The sequence below is a fragment of the Aristolochia californica genome, unplaced genomic scaffold, assembly GCF_029961685.1.
Source record: "Aristolochia californica isolate CCGP_79_NKW_82.1479 unplaced genomic scaffold, dmAriCali1.0.hap1 SCAF_16, whole genome shotgun sequence".
In the NCBI taxonomy this organism is placed as follows: domain Eukaryota; kingdom Viridiplantae; phylum Streptophyta; class Magnoliopsida; order Piperales; family Aristolochiaceae; genus Aristolochia; species Aristolochia californica.
In genome coordinates, this window is record NW_027181837.1 from 20,964,691 (window position 1) to 20,983,227 (window position 18,537).

The window sequence follows — 18,537 nt, forward strand, 5'->3', positions numbered from 1 at the left end:
AAAACTCTACAAAGTCTTTGATGTAGATTGGATTTCATTATCAGTCCTAATCATGAATTACTCTTGATTTGTTTACTCACTTGTCATTACCTTTAATTAAGTGGACGCTTCATCATTAGGCATTGAACCCATAACAGTTAAAAAAATACAAAGGAAAAGTAATTCAAATAATTTGTTCCAAGATTATTACATAATTATTCACACTTATCAGATATTACTAGTTATTAATTTTTTAATAAAATATGGGTTGTCTGTGGTTTAGTGCTTTAGACAACATACTTAAGGCATAAGATCCTGGAAATTTTGGTTATTTTAGAGTTTGTTGAAACCATAATGATCATGTCACTTCTTCTATTTTTGGGGCGAAATCAAATTTAAATTCCTGTGAAAGGGAGGGAGGATTTTTTTATTTTTTTATTTTTTTTGAAACTATGGGAGGATTATTACATCAACTTGGAACAAATCACAGTATTCAGATAGCTAATGTATATATTTACATTATTCCTTCTTTACATAATCCCTGGAAAAGTTGCCTTTAGAAAAGCCAATGCTTTCTTCTAGATACACGAGTTGGGACGTCTGCAAAGTCCAATGGTAGATGTAAATAACACAACCAGAATTCATGCAAAGATAAGGAATGTGGTTCTGTTACCTCCAACTCCATACAAAGAATTGTAGTGTACTTCACTCCAAAAGCTTAGCCAAAGCTCTGCAAAGGAAGATAACTGAATCACCCCACAGAAAACCCACCAATCAGAACTAGGGTTAGACGTGTTTCCTAGTTTTCTCAGATTTTCCCACAGGTAAACACAATACACCCCCCTTTTATCGTGGATTCTTGCCATCCTGATACAACTTGGAAAGCTCAGACGCCCTCTCCTCATGATAACCAAATTTTATGCAAGCTTTCACTATGATATAACCATATTCTATCATGAAACTGTCTGCATTATTATAATGTCAATGCATGAAGCTTCCTCGGGTAAGAAGTTAAGATAACTATAATCAGAAGCACAAATATGTTAAGACAGAAGAAGCTACTACTGCAAAATATACTCTTGAGAATTGGGTAAAACGATAGGAAGCAAAGTCTATACCAGAAATTAGAAAGATGTCATATATACTAATGAGTCTAACATATTCCTGATAGCTTTACCTCTTGAAGGGCTTTGACCATTGGGAACAATTTCAATCAAGCAAGTGTCTCTAAAGGATGTAACCAAACAAATTTTAGCACCAAACTGCAAGTTAAAGTTAAAAGGGGTAGTCAGATTTCAGAACAGCAGTTTATGGTATTTACAAAAGACATGCTTCCATATGTTTAGTGAAGATAAAATGAATGATATGTTCATCAAAGTGAACAAAGAGATAGATAGACAACTGAAATATTATTTTTCTCCAAAAAGAATCTCATAAAGCACAAACTTCAAATAGAATGCCAAATCCAAGCTTGATATACAGGAGTATTACAGGCTACTGAATCAAGTGCCCTGTTAGATTTCCCAGATATAAAGATATCAGACAACACCAGAAAGACTGGCACCAGCAAGTAGGAACTGAGGAAGGTTAATGACCTGAAGACCCCCAGGCATCGTATGCATGTTCATTATCAGTCTCAAAAAACGAGCTCCTATATTTTTTTGCAGCATTTTAACCTTTTCTAAATAAATAGGATTATACCCTCCTGAAGATGGTATCACTAGTGCTTATTACAATTTTAGTTTCAGTTACAATTAAACACTAAAGTTTTCGTCAATTAACATTAGTTCGTGTACTTTTTTTCTGAAACAGTTTATCATCTTACATTCCTACACATTGTCAACAGATTGTGCCCTAAATTTCTAGTACCATAAAAGATTAAATTAAAATAGGCAACCTAAACTGATGTACCATTTGTGCACTGACAATTCCATAAGGTACAGCTAAATTTTAAATTTTCTAGTTTCCGACATTAATCTAAAATCATTGCATAAAAAGTGGACCTTACCCGATCAGCAGCTGCTTGAAGGGTAAGGTGATCTCCCCACTCTCCTGATCTAAGTGGGACAATGATTTGAACAGGAAAGAAATCAGTTTAACCAGATAAACATAAATGCATTATATGGATAACATTTAGATTCTTGTCGTAACAATGAAAATAATAATAATTTCGAGAAGTAATAATAACAGTACTGCCAACAACAACAACAACAACAACAGCAACAAAAACGAAATGCACCAAAGTATCACTGTCAAGAATAGGAACAACACAATCAACACAACAACAAATATCAGATCTACGATAAACCCAACCTTGTCATCTTCTTGAGATAGGCCTTATATTTCATTGGAACATAACCCTCATACAATTTCTGGCCATTCATAAGCTGCAACACCAAGACAAACTTTATGAATCCAGAAGCCATGAAAGATGCATCCACTAAAGAAACTGCTACAAAGTCCAGTCTGTGAGCTTTTGGATCTTTGGACTAGACAAAGTATCAAGTTATAAATCAGCCTCACCATGCATTATCCTCCCAACTAGACAAAAATAGAAAAGTGGGTCAGAAGAGTACATATTAGAAGCTTCTAAACTCATACCTGCTTCACAACCTGCTTCCTCACATGCTTGTGGTAATCAGGGTCACGAAACAGCTGGTCTGCCAAAGCTCGAAACTGCTCATAGATCAGAAAAAATTATTTGATACTTAATTACAAATGATAGAGAAAGTGAAAAAATTGGACATATTCAAACCAGTTATCACCACAACCTGCCTAAGCATAAAGACTGAAAGTGCACTACCATATCAGAAATGATATATAGTGGGTTATACAACGCATAAACTTGTCTGAGATCTCGACCAACCATTTCAGGGGCCTTTAATATGTGAATGGAAGTTCAAAGTTTGAAGGAGATTTTGGTACATTGACAAGATTTGAGGACCAAGCCGATCCACATTAAGATCCCTCAACAAACCCGGTCGCCAATACATACGTACTCCAAAGTCACCCCATGATCATGTTACTAGCAGTACAATATCATTCCTCACAAATAAATAAAAAGTATAAAAGCTAAAAACACAGGATATAGATAAACCTGGCAATTCCCATCCCCTTCCACTTGCAGTTCAGCTAAGCCATATGTTGTTAATCTGACGAAAAGAACAACCACTGAGAAGCAGAGAATTAAAGAAGACAATCTATGTAGCTTACATAACTTTTTATCGAAGATAATTGAAATTCCATGCCCATTAGAAAAAAAACTAACCTAAACGCTACCTACAAATAAGAACACCGAAAAAACATTAAAAAAAAAGAAATAATCTAAGTTAGGGTTAGGACCTCTGTAGCAAACGTTCATGGTCTAAGGTTGCATCATCCACTGTAGGAATTGTCCCATTGATTCGAGGTGTCAGCTTAAATAAACCAAGTGAGAGAAAATAATTATTAAGCATGAAATGGTATCACATATCTCGAAGGCAGACAATATCAGGACATGCATAAAGAAAAGGAAGAAAGTGATGACTTAAACAAAGCAATGACCTTACAGGAATGGAGTCTAAATGAGACAAGCGCTTTCCAAGTGTCCTATTCTCATGGTGATCTTCTCCAGATAAGATTCTGGCAATGGTATGGTCATCCTCCGTGTCTTGAAGACTGCTATTCAAACTCGAGCTAGAACTTGCATTTGTATTGTCATATTGTTCCGCCATTGTAATTCAAGACGAGCATTTCGCTTTAAACACTACAAACCAAGCCAACAGAGACGAAAAATATTCGAATCATTCAACAGAGGGCAACCGCCGGTGCACTAGAGACACCAAAACGGCATTGAAAAATAAAATAAAATAAAAAGGCGACAGTGATTCCATGACGGAAAATGTAGACAATATACAGAAAATTCAGCGCGAATAATAAATCACTACAAATTTGCGTAGGATTATTCTCTGGCCCATAAAATGGCGCTTCTGAATAACAATTGAAAGAATCATATAGAACTAGGAAAAAAAATCAAACAGCTGTTCATCCACCTAGTTTAATACCGATTTGCTATTCAAACGGCAAAAAAAAAAATCAATCAAATACCAGTACCCAATTCCTTACACTGTATATCAAGTGATCAACTCAAAACCAGATTGGCAGACAAGGTATAAGCGATGTTGATAGGTAAAATAAAGAACTAGAAGAAAGGCGCAAAAGAAAATATTGGCTAATCGCCTGCCCCTCCAATTCAGAGGTGTGTCAAGATACCGCAAAAAAGATTTATATCACACAAACGACCCCAAAAACACCTCCCAATCCATAATTTAGTCAGGCTCAATAAAAACACCTTTAAAGCCGCAGCAGATTCCCAAACATACCAAACGTAAAAAGGCAAAAGTGCCAAAAAGAGAAGGACAGAGAGAAGCTAAGATCCAAAGGGCAGGAAGTGGTACCAGATTCTGGAGCGAGACTTTTCCCACCAAAAAGCTGGACCAGGTAAAACGGAAGCTCGGAAACAGTAAATCAACGACGAAATTGAATCGCAACAAAAGGGAAAGCGGAGAGGGGAGAAAACTCACAGATTATAAAAGTGTTCGGCTTGATGGGTTCGTAAGCGGTGGATTGGGATATCCTGGACTGGAAGTCATCCTTGGTTGCGGCAACTGTTGGAAACAGCAACTGCCTTGGAAGGTTCGAGTCAGACGTGAGAATCGGGATAATTTTGGACACGCGGCTGCGGCGGATGCTTCTCTCATCTTAAATCAACGGTTGTGGTGTTACTGTGCGGTGCGGGTCTTCTATGGGATCTTCGGACAGCAGTTCCCTAGACGGACAGTTTTTTCCCCATTTTCCACTATTTTCTTCACGCTTTTGGTTTTTCTTATTTTAATTTTTATTAATTTCATGGAATATTCTATACTGTAAAAAGAAAAGAACCAAACGAATAGCAGTATCCAACCAGCATTTGTTGGGCTATTTGCATCAACAGCGACACGAATAAAAAGCCAGAAGAACGGTGCTATTGCTACTTAGCTACCGCTCTCATATATTTTTGCGTAAAAATTTCGTTCCACGGAAACAACTTTTAGGAAACCCTTCTAAGCTGAAACGTCGGTCTGTGTCCCCTAACTTGATGTAGTTCGACAAATCCCACATATCGCACATATCACAGAAGAGGTGAGAGCCTTGCCTTCGTAAGCAATATGGTCATTGCGAGGTCAGATTGCCTAACACTCACAAATTTAAACGATCTTTACTGGCATGTATTTGCTTAGTAGACAAATCAATCCGAACGCAAAAACACATCAAGAATGTATTTCGTGTAATTCCTCATTTACAAATCGCAACAGATGCAAAATCTGTTTTCTGAAACGGTAGAAAACAAATAGGGATTCGGTAGCTTATGCAAAAACACATCACGAATATATTTCATGTATCGCATCAAGTTTGCACTAATGTCAACAAATTGCACTTTTCAAGGTGCCAACACCTGCAACACCCTCTATATACTTTCCAGTTTTCTGATTCGAAATCAAATTTTCAATCCATTTACCTTTCCTACATATATGCAAAGCTGTCTAATACCATAGACGTGATCTCACTGGATTGCAGAACAGGTAGCCCTCACTTTCCGCAGTTGAACCCATGGCAGACGGATAGCACTATGATTAAAATCAAAGCTATCAAAATCCCCAAAACAACCAGCTTAATCTTCATGTTCTGGAGCCACATCTTTCTCCTCATCTTAGTTCCCTGACTCCGGAAATCTTGTGCCTGTTTGCAGAAACAAGATTTAACTCAATACCTACTCTATAAAGATAGATGATAATCAGAGTAATATTAACATCATCTGTTGACAACTTTGTACAGATTATTTTTGCAAAACAGGAGAGCATCCAACCAGCATACCTGTGACCGAAGATTCTCGGTCTTGTCAACAAGGACTTCAATTTTCTCTCCACGGTCAAGAACCTGATAGATGATGTTGAATAAGAATCTAGTTAATATAACAAACGTCATTCATATACATATAACAGCTTAGCTTATAAATCAGTGTTCGGTGAGAGCTGCCTAAATTAATTATCCATAAATTAATTATCCGCCCATATAACGGACAAAATCTCCAGAATCTATGTCAGCTTCTTCGTATACCAACCATGGCCAAAAAACAGAAGACAGAGCAACAAACCATACAATGTGAACAAATTGCAGACATGACTTCAACCTGCAAATTCTCAATAATCAAATCCAAAATTTTCTTCAGCCTATCTGGCTATATGGATCCTTTCGATTCTTATCTATCATTAAAACAATGCCCATTTAGACCTTTTTTTAATAAATCTCACTTCATAAACTTCATTCATCTCGTTTTCAACACTAAATTTCTAGTCAATCCTACCTTTATAAAAAAATCTGATGCACTACCAGGTCCTACATCACACAAGCTCAAATCATATCGAGGTCTTACATCACACATGCTCATACCATATGCAGGTCTTACATCACGCATGCTCATACCATACCAAACATATTAGTTTGCCCTCTACAATGCCACCCCGAGTACACCAAAGTCTCCAAGTCTAATTTTATCTTTCCTAGTTTTGCCACATGTCCATCTCAATTCTCTACATTCTCATCTTCAAACCCACTGCATATAGTTGTTTCTTCATTGCCAAAATTCCATCCCTCAAAAATGCAAAAATCACAGTTTGTCTTGTAAAATTCAACCTTCACTCCCATAGCAAGTTACTTGATACCATCCCCGCTTCAATCATCCAACAGTCATTTTCAGCTACATTAAACTTCAGTTTCCCCTCGTTAATAATACTGCTAATAGCAAATGGAATAAAGCAGATGGCTCCCAAAAACATTCCACACCCTTCTCAGTATAGCCCTAAGCAAACTGGTGAAGGGCACCTTTCAACTTAAGCCAGATAACTTCATAATCATACTCATATTTCCCGAAATTATCACAAAACGGATCTTACAACTGATTATTGTCCAACCAAAGATGGAAGCAGTTCACAGTTGCAAACATGATGACCATAAAAAATGAGCTAATTAAAAAAAAAATCATGAACTAAATAAGCATGTTTCTGTTCTTTTAAATAATGGATATAGTCATGATAAGAAAAAAAATTATAATGGAAATAGTTACACTAAACACTTCTAATTCTTCAAATTCAGATTTTTCAAGTATTTTTTTCTGAATATAATAAAGAAAATTCCAAAGATGCCAAACACAGCAGTATTCACACCCATCCATCTAGTAATGAAGACGATCCATTTTATTATCCCAAGAAGGATATCCCAAGCCTGTTATGCCTTTCAAGATCAGAATTCACCAATAAGATCAGCCCTTTACTGCAGACTTGCTATATTGAAGGAAAGAGTAAACGGGTCACATTGCTCAATAACCCTCATTCCATCACAGTCCATCTTCCATTTAGTAAATCCGCCAGGAACATCTTTCTCTTTTAACTGAATCAAAATCTTTACAGAGAAAAAGAAGCCAAAATCCCTCACTTGCTAATATGAAATTCCAAATATGTAACAAATCCACATAAAAACAGCAGCACAGTAGCAGCTAGTGCCAGAAATGTGCACAGTTTTACAGAATATATTGGATTAGCCCTTTGACATCATGGACACATTGAAGGGCTCTAGTATAAGGTGTTGGGTTCAAGTACCACCAGGGTGCTGGTTGTTTTGTTTGTGCAATCAACATTCAAGAGAACTGTACAGAATGTAAAATGCAGGACTTTTCAGGAGGCACAAAAACTATATCGCATGAAGCCATTACTTTGGCAACCGAATTAGACAGAACACCAATTTCTCCATTTCCAAGCTCTGCCCTTGTGCATTAAAAGCTAATTAAACTCCATAGTTACTCTCAGATTTTAACTGGCTTAGACTTTCTGATACATAGAGATTCTTCAAAATCCTTACTAAAGGGACGTAATAATCACAGATAACTAATGAATTGACTTCTACTTATAAGTCAGAAAAAGAGTTGAGATAGGACTTATTTGTCATCATATAAAGCAAAATGAGGTCCAAGAACATCTAATTTCATGCAAATGCACGACCCAGGCAAAGAGGACTAACCTTTTAAGTAAATATAGGCTAATCATCTCCCAAACTTAACCTGGATGAAACCAAAAATATTCACCAGCACATACCTTCTCTATGTTCTCCATCATGACACCTTTCACTTCAGAAACCTGGGCCTTCACTTTTGCTAACTTACTTATTTCCTCAGGATGATCTACGCAATATTGCATGTGGTCTCGTAGCTTAGGTCTACAACACCAAGAAACAATTAATATAAAACCATAAAAAGTCATGATCAGAATTCAACCACCCAAAACCATAGGGAATACCCAAATTCTTTGCTGAGGCTATTTGTGGTTGCCGTTGTGGCCTTTCCACTCCCATATCTTGAGACAAAGTCATCCTTAATACGTTCCAAGAAAGCCATAGGGACTTGTCTTCCTACCGACTCATCAGCAACCACACAGTATGCTGCAAACAAGGTAATCATACATTTAATAATAGTTCATCGTCATTGCCAGAGATATGCCACTACTATGTCAAACACATAAAAATAGCTAAACAGGAAAATAAAATAGTTGTGCTATTATGATGACTTCAGCAGAAGCATATAGCCAATAAAATAACTAATATTAACATGGTTCAGAAAAAAAATAATAACAAATCATTTATATAGCCCAGAACTCCATCATTCAAAAAAAAATGCATCCAACACACTAAATGAAAATATGTACTTTAAAAAAAATGTAAAAATACGTTCTTCATTCTAAATTTTATGAAACAAGTAATCCTGCCTTGATATAGTTTGATTATTTATGAAGTGCAACTTCAAAGCACGGGAGAACACCCCGCCAGGCCCCCAAAAAACAAGTGCTATAGAAAAAGGGGGAAAAAAGTCTACAATTTTTGACAGAAGAGAGAAATAAAACATCTAAACATAGTAAAAGAGCTCGATGATGACTCTTGATACCTCCCAGTCTCAAACATAATTTTCAGAAACTCCGCACTCCTAGGATAACTGCCATTGTGCAGTATTACTAAAAACTGACAGCATCCTCAATCACAAAGGTGCTTGCCGTAACAGAAGGAAGCACCAAAAACCAAATGTGCTGCAACAGTAAAAATGGACCAAGTCATTAACCATATACCACTTAATCATGATCTAATCATCCATGATAAATTTGGAAAGAATCACGTAGATATGAAAACACGTGAACACCTTTTCATTGGACGGCTTTAATTAAATTAATCGACCACATAAAGCAGGGCTAAAAATAGGATGGGCGACGCAGATCCAACGGCAAATTTCCTCTGCATCGTAGGAATCACTGTTGCAAAGCATCCGGAATCGCCTAGCGACATTTCGGTCATGATATCAAACAGATAGAGCAGTCCAGACCTCTCGATGGCATGTTAAAAAAGTCAATAAACAGTCCACTGAAAACATTATTCTGACAATATCACCTTCAAATATCAAATTAGGCAGTTCATGAATTCCTTTCCCCTTCCGTTTCTCTCTTAAGACTGTCATTCCAACCCGCGCAAGTTCAAACATTAAAGATCCTCTAACTAATCATCAAAACTACCTCAAACTTGTAACTACCAAGAACAAGAAAAAAGTCCAAAGCAACCTGCAAATCAGATCAACCACAGAGCGGGACTCACGCAATTTCACCACAATCCATCAATATCAAACAAGATCCATCAGCCAAACAACAAAACCGATTAGATCTCGATAAATCAAAACAGCCGCACAAGGAAATCAAAACTTACTGAAACCATTCTCGACGAGATAATTGAAAGTGTGACCATCGCAGTTATACGTGAACTTGTTGTTGCTGGACGGCAACTTCTGCAGGCACTGAGCTGCGATCGAAGTGAAATTACCGGTGAATTCCGTGAACTCCGCGAGGACCACCGTCCCCCGGGCAACCGCAGCGTAGATCAGGGATTTCTGCCCCATATTCGCTCTCTACGAAAAAAATGACCTCCGGCTTCCTTTTCTTCTTCAACCTCTCTCCTCTTCCCCCTTCTCCCGAGAGGAAAGAGAGCCGAAGCAGACGGAAGAAAAAAAGTCGAGGGATTTGTCGTTGTCCTTCTAGGGTTTTGAATAAAAATGAATTTCCGTTAACGCGCTCTTTTCTTTTGTAATTTTTTTTTCTTCACGGGAAATGATGGAGCAACAACGGCGGTGCGGCTGTCGCTTTTCCGTCTCGGTTCCTGTGAAATACCATTCTTTGACGCCTTTGTTCGAAAGGAAACGTGTCGAATGACCAAACCACCCCTCTTCGTCGACGTCGTCCAAATCACGCTTCAAGGCGGGAACACTTGAACCGCATCCTGACCGTCGGTTCATGATCTGCACGACACGTGGATTCGAAGTTGTTTAAGGGACACGATTTGTAGGTAGGCAGAAGAAGGTGGATCAGATCGAAAAGCGACTTATAGGCGTGTTTTTTAATTATTCCGGTTTAGCGGTCCTGAGACACCCACTCCCAATTGTCAGGGTGTTTTAGTAATTCCTTCGGAGTGGATGGATCTTGTGGTGAACCGAGAGTGGTAGCGGTGCAGGGATCCGGCAGGAGTAAACTCCGTCCGTTCGATGCAGGGGAGGTGTCAATCCAGCTGGCTGGGTCAGTTAAGTACATGAACCGTTGCAATTAATTAAATTAATCAGTTTCATAAATATAATAACATTAAAATATAATATTATATATTATTTTAATGTTTATAATAATAAATTAATTTAAAAATATATATGAAATTATCATCTAAACCATTGATTTGATTGGTCTTATGGGAGGTTTTCTGGACTGGAGTAACATTATGTGACATTATGTGACATTATGCGAAATTATCTAAGATGCTTTGGATTGTGATATAAGCAATGCATTCGGAAAAATCGAGACAATTTTACATATAATAAGTCTGAAAAGTCAAAATACATCTCTTTTGAATTTTCATTAACCAGAAGAGAAGTTCATGAATGGCGGTTCATTGACGAGTCTCTGCCTGTCGAAGACGATGGGACAGAATATACGGTGAAACCATTCCATTCATGGCGGAATTCATAAGATAAGCATCATCACAAGGTAAAACGCAATTATCAATTCAGATTGTTGAGATCCCGATTGAGACAGCAAAACAAAGCTGGCAGAAGAAGGCGCCATTGATGGTTTCAGATCAACAGCAGATTTCCCATCGTAATTTTGTATTATGGCATCCAAAAAGACGGATAAAATTATAAAGAAAATAACGAGAGTCCACCAAATTGAGCTCCGCTGTGCTGCTGTCATTAATGTGAAATAGAGTATCAGGCCGTCTCCCTAACGAATGTCGAACGCTTTCACACCGCCGGAGCCTTTTATGTCAAAGAAACTCGCCGGAGTAGGTGAGGACGAAGAAAGAAGATGCGGAGACGGATAGAATGGATCTTCTCGAAGTAGTTAAAGAAGATAACGCAAGAAATCTGTATGGTTTTTTAGGAGAACTCGACTGTGTAGGAGGATTTGTAGGCCAAGGAGCTGACGCATGGGGGGGGGGGGGGGGGGGGGGGGGGGGATTCTCGTCTTCATCTTTGATTTGCCAGACGGAGTGTTAAACGTAACCTCATAATCGGATAAGGTTCGCTTTCATTTTGTTGACTATTAAAAACTTCGGAATAATTAGTAGAACGATGAATAAGATATAAATTTTAATATTCTACCGGTAAAAACACCCTTCCAAACGAAGCTGTATTTTAATAATAGAAAAAATATACATACTATTAGGTAAGGGGGGGTGGCACAATCTAAATTGGTTCTCAAATCATTGGGACTCCGCTAAGGTCAATTTTTACTCAAACTTAGCTTGTTAGTTTGTGAGCCAATTCTTTAGTACGATCTATTGTTCAATCCTTTTGGGTCCGTCAACGTCTAATATTGTTGTTTGCTAATAGAAAAATATTATTGACCGAGGTATTTGTTATTTCCTTTAGGTTTATTAAATTAATTATTATACATTAGTATATTCTATTGCAAAATTTTGGACTCCTTTGTGATAACTTCCAGTTCAATGATACTAAGTTCATCATTATATTTTTTTATATTTTTTTGTAATTTTAAATATAGGTTGGAGTTTGAACCTTGCTCTGACTCAACTCAAACTTGGTTAAATTTTTTAGACTCAAACTTTATTCCAATTTTAGACTCGAGGTTGAGCTCATGCTCGAAGTATTCAGATAAGCCAAACTCAAACATATGCATATTCAAGTTTGGCTCGACTCAGGCCACCCCTACTAATAGGGACACTCTCCCCAGTGGAAAATTATTTACCGGATGTACTCAAATTATCTATGCCATGGTATGAAGTCTTGTTTATCTCTATGAAATGGGCGGAATTGCGATCCCAACGCCAAAAATATTTGCCAGGTTTAGTAATTTTATACATGGCACTAGTGGTTTTGTTGTGCACTTATTAGTTTTTTTGGAATAATTATTAGTTCTAAGTTTTTTTGATTCTCCAAATACCGACAAACACCACACAATTGGGTACCATCCTAGTAATATTGTAATATCAATTATCCTAATTTTCAATTTTAATCATCTTTTATGTCATATTTTTAACTATGGCCTATTAGATGACATATTACTGATATAAGTATACAGTTAATACTAATTATACTTTTAAATGGATACAAATTTAAAATACTAAAATACCTTTTTTTATATTTTATTTATTAAAATTATAACTAAAATAAATAGAAAGATGAGACATGGGAGAAGTAAGAACTAGCCCTTTAGAGCACAAGGAGTGAGCAATTGAATTGAACAATGTGCAAACTTCCAATAGTCATTTCTCATACCTGCATTTCTATCCACGTCCACCGTACGTGCTTTCCCTTCTGGCTTTTCCAATAGTCACAGGCTACGCTCCTTGCATCTGCGCTCGGTTCACTCACGCGAGAGAGAGAGGAAATGGAGAGCGGCGACGAGGAAGACGATTTTCCTTTTCATGAATGGATCACGCCGCGGTCCAGGATCAACTCCATTTACCAATCTCAAACCGAGAAGGTCCGCAAATCATCCCTTCACTTCTCCCCCCTTTCGTTTAACTTTCACTGCGTTTCTTTATGCAAGTCCAATTGCTGGAACAAGTTCAAATCTGTTGGAATTGGATTCTTTAGTTGGTGTGTACTTTGTAATGAAGCCATTTGAAAGTTAGGATAGTGCTGCTGTATTCTAGCATTGCACTATGCTCATATTCCTGTGACTTGCCGTGTTTCGGGTGAAGATAATGTTTTTTTTTTTTTTCGAAGAGAACTTGCAACTTATTTTAGCAGAACGCTTGGGGCTGGTTTTCGTTTTATTTCTCTGTAACGAATGTCAAAATTTTCTGTTTCCAAAAGATAAATTTGAAGCAGTTATCAAATTTGATTCGGGCATTTTGTGGTTTTTAGTTATTACGCATTTTGACAGTATACGCATATGTATTTTCTCAGCGGTTCTTATAGCGTGATAAGTGATGGGCAATAGGATCTCTAATTTCCTATCTTCATACCTTAGATTGCAAATTGTCAGTACGTTTCTCTTTTCATGCATATTTATATATTTGTGTTCTTCTTTTCTCTTAGTGTCAGGCCTTAGTACATTAGCAGGTCGTTTTGGTTATTTGGATAATTGTTTCAATCTCACTATGAGAAATAAGCTTGTGTTTGGCCAATGTGATATGTTATGACATTTTTTTATTTGTCGGGAAGAACATACTTTTGTTTATGGCAAAAACTTTGGTTCACAGCATGTACTGCAGAGACTAAATCTATGCAAGCTTATTTATTTGACAACAAGGAGTAGGGGTGGTACCAAGCCAAACCGGCTCCCATATTGTTCGAGCTGAGTTTAGTTCATTTTTACTTTAGCTTGGCTCGAGTTCAAATTTGAAATAAGGCTCATTAAGTATAACAAGCCAAACTTGAGATTTTCCAAGCTCGTGAACCGACTCGTTAGCATAGAATTTTTTACGAAAATATCATTTACTTTGATTGCTCTCGTCAATTCACTCTTTAGTTGGTTGATATTTTTTCTTATTTACCTCAAACCACAAAGACGATCGATCGTTCAACCCTTTTGGGTCCCTTAATATCTAATATTATTGTTTGCCAATGGAATAACTACTATTGATGGAGGTGTTTGCTTTTTCTTTTAGGTCTATTAAACTGGTTATTATACATTAGTATGCTCCATTGCAAAGTCTTGGACTCTTCTCTGATAGCTTACAATTCAATGGTACTAAGTTCATCACAATATTCTCTTCATTTATTTTTGTAGTTTTAAATGTAGGTTAGAGTTCGAACCCGGCTCGAGTTCAAACTCGGTTAAAATTTTTGGGCTCAATTCCAATTTTAGGCTCGAGGCTGAGCTTGAGCTCGAGTTCGAAGTATTCAGATCAAGCTAAGCTCCAACATATACAGGTTTGAGTTTGGCTCGGCTCAATGCCACCCCTAGCAAGGAGGATATGTCCTTGTTCTTTTTTAAAAAAAATTGAAGCACTTTTGTTTGTGTAGACATGAAAATTTGATCATCAAATTAGAAGACTGATCAACGGCTCCAATCAAACCCAAAGCTTGGAACTATCATGAATAAGGAAAAACAACATGCAGCATAATATAAAAGCGATGTCTATGTGCACAAATCGACTGGAGCAGTGGGCTGAGTGGGAGGTTCATCTTTTGGTCACTTAGTAAAGGAATATGCACCGCTGTCTGAGACAATTTCTGCTCTGTGTGCTGCAAGTATCTTAATCCAGGCCAGCCTCACTCACTCCTCAATGTTAGAATCACAGGGGCTGAATTTTCTAATTTACTTGTAGTGCTTTTGCACCCGTTTATGGTAGAGGTCCTTGAGATGAATTTTAGACGTGCTAGAAGGATGGTTCTTGACTTAGCAGGTGATGAAGACACAGTACCCATGACACTCAGTATGGGCCCCCACTTTCACCTTTTGCATCTTCAACTGTTATGCTTACTGGTAGTGGAGTAAAATTTATGAGCTTTGTGACGGTATGTTATATGCAAACTTGCAAATAATTGGGCATATGGATTGTTTGTAGTTGCAAGATGAGTACTAGTATATGTCTAGAAAACTCAGTTGTCTCCTATAAATGGATTGGATATCAAGATATCCGTTTATAAATCAGGTATCTGGCATACAGATATCAAAACTTATGTTACATAATAATTTAAATTCTGATATCAGAATAAGTTTTGATTCTTAATGTCATTATTCATTTCATTAGTATGAAGAGATTAAGTACAAATTCATTAAAATGTTTAAGATAATAAGTGGAAAACTGAGGCTCATAAAGTTATGCAAATACCCCTCAGTTTCGGTCATCAAATGTACCATATGTAGTGGTTGGAATAAGACTCAGAATATTAATGACAATGATGTAGAAGAGATAGAGGATACATGCCCATCTGAATTGCTGAGAATGATTTTAGAGATTTGTGTTTCACCTACATTTATATCTGTTGACAGCCCTACTGAGATCCACAAATTGAAGGGCCTCAAAGTGAGAAGAAATATTTAATAATTTCACTACTTTTTAAGTTTTACCAAGATTCGTAATTAGGACTTCAGAGAGAGTGATCTCATACAGATCACCTTATGATACAATCGCTATCAAGTGACTTCTTTTGGGGTCTATTTTTTTGAATGGGAGTTTGGTGTGTTTGGAATTCATTGCGGATATCTCTTCTGACAGTTATAGCTCTGATATTGATCTCGGGAATATGCGTTCCTGGAAAACAGTGTTGGTGAGTTACTGTGTACTCAGGATATACCCTTTATGGGGCAAAAGGGAGGGAGGGAGGGAGTGAGGGAGATCTCCTTCTGGAATTGTGACTTATGTCTCTGCAGAAAGGCAAATGAAATCCCACAAGTAGGATAAAAAATGCCTTTTTTAAAGCTATAGTCAATCTAGATTGCCTAACGTTGGAAATTCAGTTTTTTTCTGGAAATGGAACTCAAGGAGTGAGTTCCAGACATTAACCCGCATCCTCAGTCTGAGAGAGATAGAATTGACTATACACGTGAAATAGTAAAAATATGAAATTCCTAAGGGGTTGATCTACGCAATTACTGTGAGACATTGTCTAGAATTGTTACAAATGGCATCTAAAGAAAAAATTTTAAGACGGTGAGCATAGTCTTTGGTGTTTAACTAATTCATTAATCTTTCTTGTATTAGGCAGAAAAAATGTGCCTCCAGAAACTTAATATCTTATGCTTATACAGGTTTATGATATTGATATCATGTCTAAATCTGTCCAACAAGTGTCAATTTCTGTGTAATGCTCCAGTTTTCTCTTGGTATGCATGTAAAGCAGGCTTGAGGAAAAGTTCCTACTATTCGATTTTGTACTGGATATACATGTTCAATTCCTAATGCGAATTCCAGTTCGGTTTACAGAAGATTGTAGAACCATTAACTCCAGTGGCAATTTCTCATTTTGGAGGGGCCGTTTTACAACATAGGCTTTCACGAATTGTTTGAAAAATATATAGAAACTCTGATCGAAGTCTTATCCGCCCCCCCTGAAGATGATAACCTCTCTGATCTGAAGGAGCCCATGCTTTACAAAGCTGAAACTGATGCCCAACAGCTTGCACTCCTATGAACTGCATTTACTGTTGCTGATGAACTGCTATCCTTGGCTATATCAAAGATATTTTATCCACAAATTGAAATTAAAGAACCAGAATCTGGGTCCACTGAAAATAGTCGGACTCCTTTGTTAATAATCCAGTAGAATATAAAGATTGGAGGCACCAACTCCAACACTTTAAGCCCAGAGATCATTTCTGTCATCACTATATTTTGAGCTTCATATATTCAAGAGAAGGGAAATCAAGGTTAGATGTACAGATCTATTTGGACAGTAAAGCTAGTGATCTTTACTGGGATTCTGACCCACTACTATCATTGCCATTCCAGATAGTCCTTTTGTTTCAGTTTTTTTGTATTATTTCATCTTTCAACACTTAGATCAAATGCTAGGGTTGCAATTATTGGCAGAAACCATTCCAGAGTTGGTTCTACTGTGCCAGTAACTTATACCCGCTTTGGTTCAATGCAGACTTTCACCATAGTTTGTTAGTATTAATTATGTTAATAGTTAGCTATCAGAGGATAGGTCATTGTTTGGTAGTGAAACATCGTGTGTCAAGTAGCCTCTTGTCTAGTAAAGTATCTCATGGGTCCTCTGAACTTTAGACACACAACTACTAGTTTATTTCATCACTCATTTTCCTCTTTAATGTTTTTGTAATATCTTTGGCAGGCCTTATTTGCAAGGTTTCAGCAATTGGCAAGTGTTGTGGGGGATGTATTACTTGGTAAAGAAACGATTGAAAAGATCTTGCTAGCAAGGCGAACAGAGATGGTAGTGATGTGGTTATCAGATGTACAATTTTGGGATGTATTTGAGGATGAGTCTGTTGATCTTCAGCCATTTGGGTTGCAACAAGTATGTACGGTCTTATAGCTTTGTGCTAAACTTGTGCTTCACACGCTCTCTCAATGTTTTTTGTTCCAAACAAGTTTAGCATAAAGCTATAAGACTGTTCCAAACGATGTTTTACTGCAATTTCGTCACATGCTTTCAAAAATGCTTGTTATCCAATTAAGAGTGAAATCTGAACTGACCTCCAATTCGGAGGTGATATCATGTTTCAACTTTTACAAGGACAGTTGATGGAAATAGTGAGTACTTAACAGGTCTATCTAATATTTACACGTTTTTCTTTCTTTCATTTTTTTTTTTTGTTGCACCAGTTGATTCTTGACATGCACTTTATAGTTGAATTGCAGTTTGTGGTGGTTATCCATCAACGCATGTCCATCAGATTGCATCCGCTATAATTGCAAGAGCAATACAAATTTTCTCTGGTAGAGGCATAGACCCACGGTCCACAGAGGTACATTTGAGCCCATTTCTCCTTTATCTTGTCTTTTTATTCAATGTGTTTTTCTGTAGTGCTGCAAGGTTGCAACTTGAAACTGAAATGGTACTTTTTCTTAAGTGCCCTTCCTGAGGACAAATGGTTCGTGGGTATAGCAAAGGCAGCTATAAATAAGCTTTTGTTGGGCACTAGCGGCTCTGTATCATCTGAAATCGATGAAGAACATATCATTGTCCATGATCTCAGGCAAAAGCGGCTCTGAATCATCTGAAATAGATGAAGAACATATCATTGTCCATGATGAGATCTCTGATTCTGACGACACAGTTTCCACCCTCTCTTCCGGATTGTCAGCTGAGACATTTGTTTCTGCTACCATTAGTGAAGCAGAAAGCTAGGCAAAGGACAAGGAGTAGGATATTCTGATCAACTGGGTGTATGCCAACTGGGTTAAGTATTTGGTGCAAATTAACAATGCCAAAGTTACACAGAGGCAAAAGAGTATCTGAATTCATCCCATAGTTACTGTTGTATAATTTTGTTCAAATCATTAGAATATGTTGTTGTATCTAAGCAGTTT

The 18,537-nt window shown here is 37.2% G+C and overlaps 2 protein-coding genes and 1 pseudogene across 4 annotated transcripts; 1 reads left to right on the forward strand and 2 right to left on the reverse strand.

The window, feature by feature from the left end:
* Positions 1-202: 202 nt before the first annotated feature.
* On the reverse strand, positions 203-4,675 carry LOC137953506 (OVARIAN TUMOR DOMAIN-containing deubiquitinating enzyme 11-like). Of its 3 annotated transcripts, none has more exons than XM_068800930.1 (10): positions 4,542-4,675; positions 3,528-3,724; positions 3,322-3,395; positions 3,077-3,131; positions 2,581-2,655; positions 2,293-2,366; positions 1,988-2,036; positions 1,157-1,241; positions 653-709; positions 203-579 (listed from the first exon to the last, which is right to left on the reverse strand). In XM_068800930.1, the coding sequence occupies exons 2-10, from the start codon at positions 3,690-3,692 to the stop codon at positions 536-538; spliced, it is 678 nt and encodes a 225-aa protein (XP_068657031.1). In that variant the 5' UTR covers positions 3,693-3,724; positions 4,542-4,675; the 3' UTR covers positions 203-535. The 3 variants fall into 3 exon arrangements, with proteins under 3 accessions (XP_068657031.1, XP_068657030.1, XP_068657032.1); XM_068800929.1 differs by lacking the exon at positions 4,542-4,675 and adding an exon at positions 4,416-4,535; XM_068800931.1 differs by lacking the exon at positions 4,542-4,675 and adding an exon at positions 4,084-4,217.
* A 679-nt stretch (positions 4,676-5,354) lies between these two features.
* Positions 5,355-10,221, reverse strand: LOC137952799 (vesicle-associated membrane protein 722-like). The gene is made up of 5 exons (XM_068799869.1): positions 9,790-10,221; positions 8,346-8,487; positions 8,145-8,265; positions 5,872-5,934; positions 5,355-5,736 (listed from the first exon to the last, which is right to left on the reverse strand). Exons 1-5 carry the CDS (start codon positions 9,977-9,979, stop codon positions 5,587-5,589), a joined length of 666 nt encoding a protein of 221 aa, XP_068655970.1. The 5' UTR covers positions 9,980-10,221; the 3' UTR covers positions 5,355-5,586.
* A 4,380-nt stretch (positions 10,222-14,601) lies between these two features.
* Positions 14,602-18,512, forward strand: LOC137953886 (exocyst complex component EXO84C-like; annotated as a pseudogene).
* Positions 18,513-18,537: the final 25 nt, after the last annotated feature.